We start from the raw sequence: 9,190 nt of genomic DNA, 5'->3' as shown, positions 1-9,190 counted from the left end.
TCTTGACCCCACTGTGGCGCTTCACCTCCACCCCCTCTCAACTCAGGTCAACGTGCTGGTGATGGGGATGCTCAAGACCTTTGGGATTTTCTTCGTGGCTTTTCGAGAGGAGATTGGGGGATCTTCAGAGCAGCTCAGCTGGATCGGCTCCATCATGTCCTCGCTGCGTTTCCTGGGAGGTGAGGGGGTGTCCCCGAGGATTGGAGCAGGGCAGCAGTGATCTGTGGGTCCAATTCCCAGCCCAGCCTGCTCCAAACTGGACATGGTTGATACCCACACACGTGTCTGAGCAGGAATGTGAGGCTGTGTGCCATTCACATAGGATCTTGGGAAGAAATCGGGTGTTAGGGAGAAATCCTTCCCTGTGAGGGTGGGGAGGCCCTGGCACACGGTGCCCAGAGAAGCTGTGGCTTCCCCTGTATCCCTGGAAGTTCCCAAGGCCAGGTTGGACGGGGTTTGCAATAACCTGGGACAATGGAAGGTGCCCCTGCCCATGACAGGGGTGGGACTGGATGGGTTTTAAGGTCTCTTGCAACCCAAACGGTTCTGGGATCCTCTAAACTTCCCTGTAGGTTCATTGCACAGATCCCAAGCAAACATCAATCCTGTCCCAGCTGTGGGATGGTTCAGAGCTGCTGGCCCTGGGCTGATTTAGCAGGCTCAGGAGAGCTGCAAGGCTGGGCTTTGCCTCCTTCCCTGCCCCATTCCCCGAGCTCCTGGGGTACAGGTGAAATCTGTCCMGAACATCAACCCATCCCAAACCTCTGTCACCCCCTGCTCCTGGCGCTGCACAGGGACACTCCCCAGGGCCCCAGCTCCAGTGACCCCAAACACGTCCCCAAACCCTGCAGAGGAGCTTTTGCCCCCAGAGGCTGAGCCGTGTCCCCGTTTCCCTCGCAGCCCCGCTCGTGTCCGTGGTGTGCCAGCGCCTGGGCGAGCGGCCGACCTCCATCGTGGGCGCCGCGCTGGTGGCCGGGGGCTGCCTGCTCAGCACTCAGGCCACCAGCGTCCCCTTCCTCTGCTTCTCCATGGGACTGCTCCTGGGTGAGATCTCTGTGTGCCATAAATCAGATCCTTTAGCCCTAAACCTGGGCATGGGCCCGAGGGGAAGCAGCTGAGGGTTTGTTCAGGTGGGGAAGAGGAGCTGGAGGTGATCTGGGACAGGAGCCAGGGGAGGGCTGGAGCTGGGTCAGGAATGGTTGGGATGGACATCAGGGAAAGGTTCTGTCCCCAGAGGGTGCTGGGCACTGCCCAGGCTCCCCAGGGAATGGTCCCAGCCCCAAGGCTGCCAGAGCTCCAGGAGCTCTGGACAGCGCTGATTTGGACAGCGCTGCCAGGCCCAGGGTGGGATTTTGAGGTGTCTGTGCAGGGCCAGGGGTGGGAATGGATGATTCCTGTGGGTCTCTTCCAACTCAAACATTCTGTAACTCTGCCTCCTTTAGTGCCAAAGCATCCCCAACTCCTTTCTGTGAGATGCTGTGAACTCCCAAGGCTTCATGCTCAGGATAAAACACCAATTTCACCATTCCACTCCCAACTAACCTCGATTTTTTCCTGGACCTACACAGATCCTGACCTTTTTAAAACACCCAATAAAAGGGCAGAGCCTCCAACCCCTCAGACACAAACCCCACCCAGCAAACCTCACTCTCCCCTGACTGCTGAAATCCCTTTTCATCCCGGKAACGTCGCAGAGCCAGGGACAGCGGGACAGGGAATCCCTTTTTGGGCACAGAATTCTGATTTTGCACCTCCCCGCAGGGTTGGGGTTTGCCTGCCTGTACCAGGCAGGGGCGGTGATGACGGCCAAGCGCTGCAGGGCACGGCTGGCACTCTCCAACGCCCTGGCACGCTCGGGGATGGGGCTGACCTTCCTCATGGCCCCCTTCACCCAGCGCCTCATCGAGTTCTACGGCTGGCAAGGTGAGGAATCYCCTGCTCCTTCCCATTTCAGGGAGATCTGGGCAGGGTGAGAGGYTCTTTTTAAAAATTCAACCACCGAGGAACAGCTCTGCCTCTTCTAGGATAGCTTGGAGACTTCTTGTTAATTATTAAGCATTTAATCACTCATTAAAATCAAAGCACAGGCCTCAAATCAAATCAGGAATCGCTACTTTTACTGTTTGAAGGTTTCAAGACCATATTGAGGGTCCATCACGGCTTTAAAGGAGGAAAAGCAAAATAAGGTCCCAGACCCCAGAGGCAGCTGTGGATTTATTCTTTGCATAACAGGAAAATTAAATTCCAGCTAGAAAAACAGGAATAAAAATCCCAACTTTGTTAACTCCTCCACAAGGAAAAGGCAAAATTCCTTCCCATGGCAGAGTTTTCTCTGTGGYCAGTGCAAGCTATGCCCTGCTCTAGAAAGGCCATTTCCTGCTGCTCCTGCCCTTTCCAAACCAAGAATAAACCATAACTCTTAAAACTCAACTCTTAAAACCCCAACTCTCAAAACCGAAATCTTAAAACCCAACTCTCTAAAACCCCAACTCTCAAAACCTAAACTCTCAAAAACCCAACTCTCAAAACACCCAACTCTCAAAACCCAACTCCAAAAACCAGCTCTCAAAAATCCAACTCTTAAAACCCAACTCCAAACCCCAACTCTCAAAAACCCAACTCTCAAAACGCCCAACTCTTAAAACCTCAACTCTCAAATCCCAACTCTCAAAACCCTACTCCAAAATCCAACTCTCAAAAACCCCAGGTCTCAAAAACCCCAACTCTTAAAACCCAACTCTCAAAAACCCAACTCTTAAAACCCCAACTCTCAAATCCCAATTCTCAAAACCTGACTCCAAAATCCAACTCTCAAAAACCCAACTCTCAAAAACCCAACAACCAAAAGGCTGCTGAGCCTCAAAAATTCCTGGATTTCTGAGCCTCTAAATTCCTGAGTTTCTGTGCTTTTTGGTTCTTTAGAAAAATCAATTTTTTTGGCACATTTTTCTTAATATTTAGCTTTTTTTCCCCCCACCCTGCCTTCCCTCAGGAACTCTCCTGATTTTTGGAGGCATCATGCTGAACCTGGTCCCTTCCAGCATGTTGTTGTGGCCCGTCACCACCCGAGTCCCTCGGGAATCCRCTGAAAATCAACACCGGGAATCTTCCATGGCAAAAAAGGATCCCGAAATTCCTGACATATGTTCACATGGAAGCACCCACGGAGAATTACAGCTCCACAGTGCACAGGAGGCTCCAACCACGGAGAAACTCGTGATGTCCCACRGCTCTGATGCAGCAAATCCGTCTGGAAGGTTCCAGAAATCCAGCCCAGAGGCCACGAGAAGCTGCAGATCCCTACCAGGCACCACAAAAGAACCTTCCCAGCCTCTCCTGGATTTTTCCCCACTCAAGGATCCCGTGTTCTTCATCTTCACCTGGTCATTCCTGTTCAGCCACTTGGCCTATTTTGTGCCCTTCTTCCACCTGGTGGCGAGGGCCAGGACGCTGGGCATGAGCAGCAGGGATGGCTCCTACCTCATCGCCGTGGCTGGTAGGTAAAGGGGTCCTTTACACCCATTGATCACACAAAAAAACCCCATAAATTTCATCATTAAATAGTCCCAGATATGTCCTGGGATGGGAGGCAAAGGGGTCCTTTACACCCATTGATCACACAAAAAAAACCCCATAAATTTTGCCAAGAAGCAGTCCTGGATATGTTCTGGGATGGGAGGCAAAGGGGTCCTTTACACCCATTGATCACACAAAAAAAACCCATAAATTTTGCCAAGAAATAGTCGTGGATATGTTCTGGGATGGGAGGCAAAGGGATCCTTTACACCCATTGATCACACAAAAAAACCCATAAATTTCATCATTAAATAGTCCCAGGTATGTCCTAGGATGGGAGGCAAAGGGGTCCTTTACACCCATTGATCACACAAAAAAACCCCACAAATTTTGCAATGAAATAGTCCCGAATTGTGTTTTGGGACGGGAGGCAAAGGGATCCTTTACACCCATCAATCACACAAAAATCTCACAAATTTTGCCAAGAAATAGTCCTGGATATGTCCTGGGATGAGAGGCAATTCCACCCATTGATCACACAAAGCTCCACAAATTTTGCCAAGCAATAGTCCCAAACTGTGTCTTGGGATGGGAGGCAAAGGGATCCTTTATACCCATCAATCACACAAAAACCCCCACAGATTCCATAATCAAATAGTCCCAGATATGTCCTGGGATGGGAGGCAATTTCACCCATCGATCAAACAAAAATCCCACAAATTTTGCCAAGCAGTAGTTCCAAATTGTGTCCTGGGATGGGAGGCAAAGGGGTCCTTTTAAATCCATTGATCACATAAAAACCCCACAAATTTGACCAAGAAATAGTCCCAGATATGTCCTGGGATGGTGGGCAAAGGGATCCTTTACACCCATTGATCACACAAAAACCCCACAAGTTATGTCATAAAATAGTCCCAAATTGTGTCCCGGGATGGGAGGTAATTACACCCATTGATCACACAAAAAGCCTACAAATTTTGCCAAGAAATAGTCCCAAATTGTGTCCTGGGATGGGAGGCAAAGGGGTCCTTTTAAATCCATTGATCATATAAAAACCCCACAAATTTTTCCATTAAATACTCCCAAACTGTCTCCTGAGATGGGAGGCAAAGGGTTTTTTTACACCCATTGATCACAAATTTTGCCACCACAATCCCTGCTGTGCTTGAACCCACAAACCACCAGAATCCAGAGGTGCATTCAAAGCCCTCTGGTTTGATCCAGGAGAGAAAAATTCAATACTGGGGGAAAAAAAAACCCACATTAATGTAGAACCAGACATTTGGGTTCATCACATTCACCTCCAAATGGGGAAAAAAATGAGGCAAACGCCCCAAAAAACAAACCCCTGTCAGGATTAACTGGGATTAACAGTAAAACCATGCTGGAGTAAGAAAGAGGCTGTAGTGAATATTTTATTGTATAAAAATACATTTTATTTGTACAGGGCTAGGGAATATTTAGCAGTGAGGGACTGTTGAGGATTAGGAGAGCCCAGGAATTAATGGAACATTTGGGATTAGGGGTGGGAKGGACACAGCGGTCAGGGGGACACAAGCTCACTTGAGAGCTCCTCGGAGCTTTGCTTTGTAAAAATGTGAAAAGAAATGTAAAAATCAACTCTCAAACCCCAACTACCAAAACCCCAACTCCCAAAAATCCCAGTTCTCAAACCCCAGCTCCAAAATCCAACTCTCAAAATCCAGCTCTTAAAACCAACTCTCAAAAATCCCAACTCTCAAAACCCAACTATCAAATCCCAACTCTCAAAACTCCCAGCTCTCAAAATCCCCAAATCTTAAAACCCAACTATTAAAACTTCCAATTCTCAAAATCCCGGTTCTCAAAACCCAGCTATCAAACCGCAACTCTTAAAACTCCCAACTCTCAAAACCCAGCTCTCAAAAAACCCAACTTTCAAAACCCCAATTCTTAAAAACCCCAACTCTTAAACCCCAACTCTCAAAACCCTATCAAAACCCCAACTCTGAAAAACCCCAGCTCTTAAAACCTGAGCTCTCAAAACCCCAACCCTTAAAACCCAATTCTCAAAAACCCCAGCTCTCAAAACCCAACCATCAAAACCCCAACTCTCCAAACCCCAGCTCTCAAACCCCAACTCTGAAAAACCCCAGCTCTCAAAACCCTATCAAAACTCCAACTGTTAAAACCCCAACTCTCAAAACTTGAGCTCTCAAAAACCCCAACTATCAACCCCCAACTGTCAAAACCCAACAATCAAATTCCAGCTCTTAAAACCCCAATTCTCAAAAACCCCAACAACCAAAAGGCTGCTGAGCCCCTAAAATTCCTGGCTTTCTGAGCCTCTAAAATTCCTGACTTTTCTGTGCTCTTTGGTTCTTTAGAAAAATTAAAATCTCAGGTACATTTTTCTTAATATTCAGCTTTTTCTCCCCAGCTGTTAAAACCCCAAAGTTTTGTTCCTCGTTCCTGCTTTAGGGCATTTCAGGGCTGCATAGCCCTAAAGAGAATTTTTCCTGAGCACTTTGGTRCCCTTGGTCAGAGCAGCGCAAGGGAAAAAAGGAAAAAAAACAATCCTTGGATTTTGCAGCCTAAAAACCTTCCTGGAACTTTTCTGGCATTTCAGCCCTTTGTGGTCACGTCCTTACAACGAATATGGGAATTGGGATGGGACACAGTGAATAAAAGAAATTATATATAATAACAGAAAATAATAGATATAAATGAAATTATGTAATATAGTAATAAATAATAAATAAAATAATGTAAAATAAATAATTAACAATATAAAATAAATATAAGACTATAGGAGGGTTAATAATATAAATAATCAACTGTAATACAAATATAAAATAAATAGCATTAAATATTGTAATATAGATATATTACTATAGATATTAAATTATGAAAAACAAAAATTGAGTMAACACTAAATAATGATAAATRATATAAAATTATAAATTATTTAAATATATGAAATACATGTGCTTGTATAAATTGATATGATACTAATAACTAGACTGTATAAATAATATAAAATACCATAAAATATGTAAAATATAATATATAAAAATACCATTAAATATATGTATAAAAATATAATATATATAAAATACCATATAGATATATAATAATATATAATATATATAAAGTATTATAAAATATATCGAAATATATAATTTATATAAAGTACCACTATATATATATAAATATATATGTAAAAAAACCAAGAAGTATAAATATAGAAATATATAATTTATATAAAATACCATTTATATATATAAATATATAATATATATAAATATACCATTAACTATATGTATAAAAATATTATATAAAATAGCATAAAATATAGATATATAACAATATGTAACATATATAAAGTACCATAAAATATATAGAAATAGAAAATTTATATAAAGTACCATTATATATATATAAAAATATATAATATAGAAAAATACCATAAAATATAGATAAATATATAATATCTAAAAATGCCATAAAATATAAAAAAATCTTAAAAAATCATAAAATATAGATATATAAATATATAATATGTAAAAAATACCATAATATATATATTAAAATATAATATGTAAAAAATATATATAAATATATAATATTTAAAAATATAATATATAAAAATATAATATATAAAAAATATAATATATCAAAATACCAGAAGGTAAATGGATATAATATAAAAATTTTCCTATTCAATAGTCATATACACAAATACACAGAAATTCTAGCATATAAATATTGTACAGAATGGAATGTTTGACAAGGCTCAGAGAGCTCCTGTCCCCGCAGGCATCACGGAGATGCTGAGCCAGCTGCTCTCAGGCTGGGTGGCCGACCACAACTGGACCAAGAAGTACCATTTTCATGTCACCTACCTGCTCCTGAGYGGGGTCACCAACCTGCTGGGGCCACTGGCCACCACCTTCCCGCTGCTCCTCACCTACACCGTGGCCTTCGCCCTCTTCTGCGGGGGCTTCATGGCCCTGGTGCTGCCCGTGCTGGTGAGTGCAGGGCAGGGCTGGGGGGCTCAGCTCACCTGGAACACACAGAGGATCCTGCTGGAGCCCACGGAGCTGCTGCAGGGCTGGAGCCCCTCTGGAGCCAGCGTGGGACAGCTGGGGGTGCTCACCTGGGCAGGAGAAGGATCCAGGGAGAGCTCAGAGCCCCTTCCAGGGACTGAAGGGGCTCCAGGAGAGCTGGAGAGGGACAAGGGATGGAGGGACAGGACACAGGGAATGGGTTCCCACTGCCATTAGGGTTAGATGGGATATTGGGAAGGAATTGTTCCCTGTGAGGGTGGGGAGGCCCTGGCACAGGGTGCCCAGAGAAGCTGTGGCTGCCCCTGGATCCCTGGCAGTGCCCAAGGCCAGGTTGGACAAGGTCTGGAGCACCCTTCCACTGTCCCTGCCCATGGATGGGCTTTAAGGTCCTTTCCCACCCAAACCATTCCAGGATTCTCTGATCCGAACACAGAGGCACCACCACAATTTGGCATTTCCTCCTTGGAGGCGTTCAGAGTTTAAAACTCCTTCCCCAAAGCCCTGGCAGCTGCAAGGCAGAGAAGCATCTCCCAGCCCAGTAATTTCCACGCCGGCCTTAAGGAGGCGAACGCATCCCAGGCTGGATCAGAGCTCCAGGGGCAAAGTCCTCTCAAAGCTGCAGCTGAAGAGGAAATTCCCCAAGAAAAAAGAATCAAATCATCTCTTGTGCTTTAAAAAAAAAAAATCAATTAATCACTCGTGCACATGCATTCCTATGAAGTCAAGCACTAATGATTTGTTTTGGTTTTCCAAACAGGTGGATCTGGTGGGTGTGGAGAAGCTCCACAGCTACCTGGGCTTCGCTGCCTTCTTTGCAGGGATAGCAGCCATGGGAGGACCCCCTTTAGCAGGTAACTGATGCTACATCAAACATAAATCCCCCCTACCCCCCAGAAATCCAGGGATAAACCCACTGCGGGCTCACTCTCCTACAGAGATCCACCCCAGGATGGGTTTTCTGTTCAGAAAGGGAAAAAAAAGTCCTATTTCAGAAATGTATTTTTATAGACAGGCAACATTTTGCTTGGGAATTTGCAAAACCCAGCCAGCAGCTTGGAAAATGCTGCCTGGAATATTTAGAAAATGCTGCCTGGAATATCTGGAAAATTCTGCCTGCAATATTTAGAAAATGCTGCCTGAATATCTGGAAAATTCTGCCTGGAATATTTAGAAAATGCTGCCTGGAATATGTAAAAAATGCTGCCTGGAATATTTAGAAAATGCTGCCTGGAATATCTGGTAACTGCAGCCCCACGTGCACAGTTCAGCCCTGACCCCAGCAGGATAACGAGCACATTACCATGGATTTTACTTCCAACAGTGTTAAAATAACTCTGAACTCAGACTGGAGGGAAAGCAAGGAGAGGAAGGGAATGCAAGGACAGGCTCAGCAACGTTCCCACCAGGCAGAGGCACTGAAACACCAGGAGAAACCTCGATAATCTCWTGTTTTGACACCGATTACACAGCTCAGCCACCAGAGCTCTGGGCCCAGAGATAAGGAGCACAAAATGCCCTTGCTCTTCTCCCTCTGCCAGTAAACCAAGGCAGTTGTGAGGATTTGGGAGATTTCGAGTGCTCAGAGATGAGTGCCCAGCCTCTGCTTCGAGCGGGGGACGTGTTCT

The 9,190-nt window shown here is 44.9% G+C and overlaps 1 protein-coding gene across 2 annotated transcripts in view; it reads left to right on the top strand.

Moving 5' to 3' along the window:
* The window catches only part of SLC16A4 (solute carrier family 16 member 4), a 15,475-nt gene that overhangs the window by 1,994 nt on the left and 4,291 nt on the right, over positions 1-9,190 (top strand). For both annotated transcript variants that reach the window (XM_057375267.1, XM_057375266.1), the window contains exons 3-8: positions 47-179; positions 901-1,044; positions 1,762-1,923; positions 2,993-3,496; positions 7,315-7,526; positions 8,323-8,416. In XM_057375267.1, coding sequence (XP_057231250.1) covers positions 47-179; positions 901-1,044; positions 1,762-1,923; positions 2,993-3,496; positions 7,315-7,526; positions 8,323-8,416 — 1,249 coding nt within the window. The remainder of the gene's footprint in view (positions 1-46; positions 180-900; positions 1,045-1,761; positions 1,924-2,992; positions 3,497-7,314; positions 7,527-8,322; positions 8,417-9,190) is intronic.

This window comes from Malurus melanocephalus, unplaced genomic scaffold, assembly GCF_030028575.1.
Source record: "Malurus melanocephalus ecotype Western Australia unplaced genomic scaffold, MMel_1.1 scaffold_243, whole genome shotgun sequence".
NCBI lineage: Eukaryota > Metazoa > Chordata > Aves > Passeriformes > Maluridae > Malurus > Malurus melanocephalus.
The sequence above is the reverse complement of the archived record's forward strand: the minus strand, read 5'-3'. Positions and strand labels throughout refer to the sequence as shown.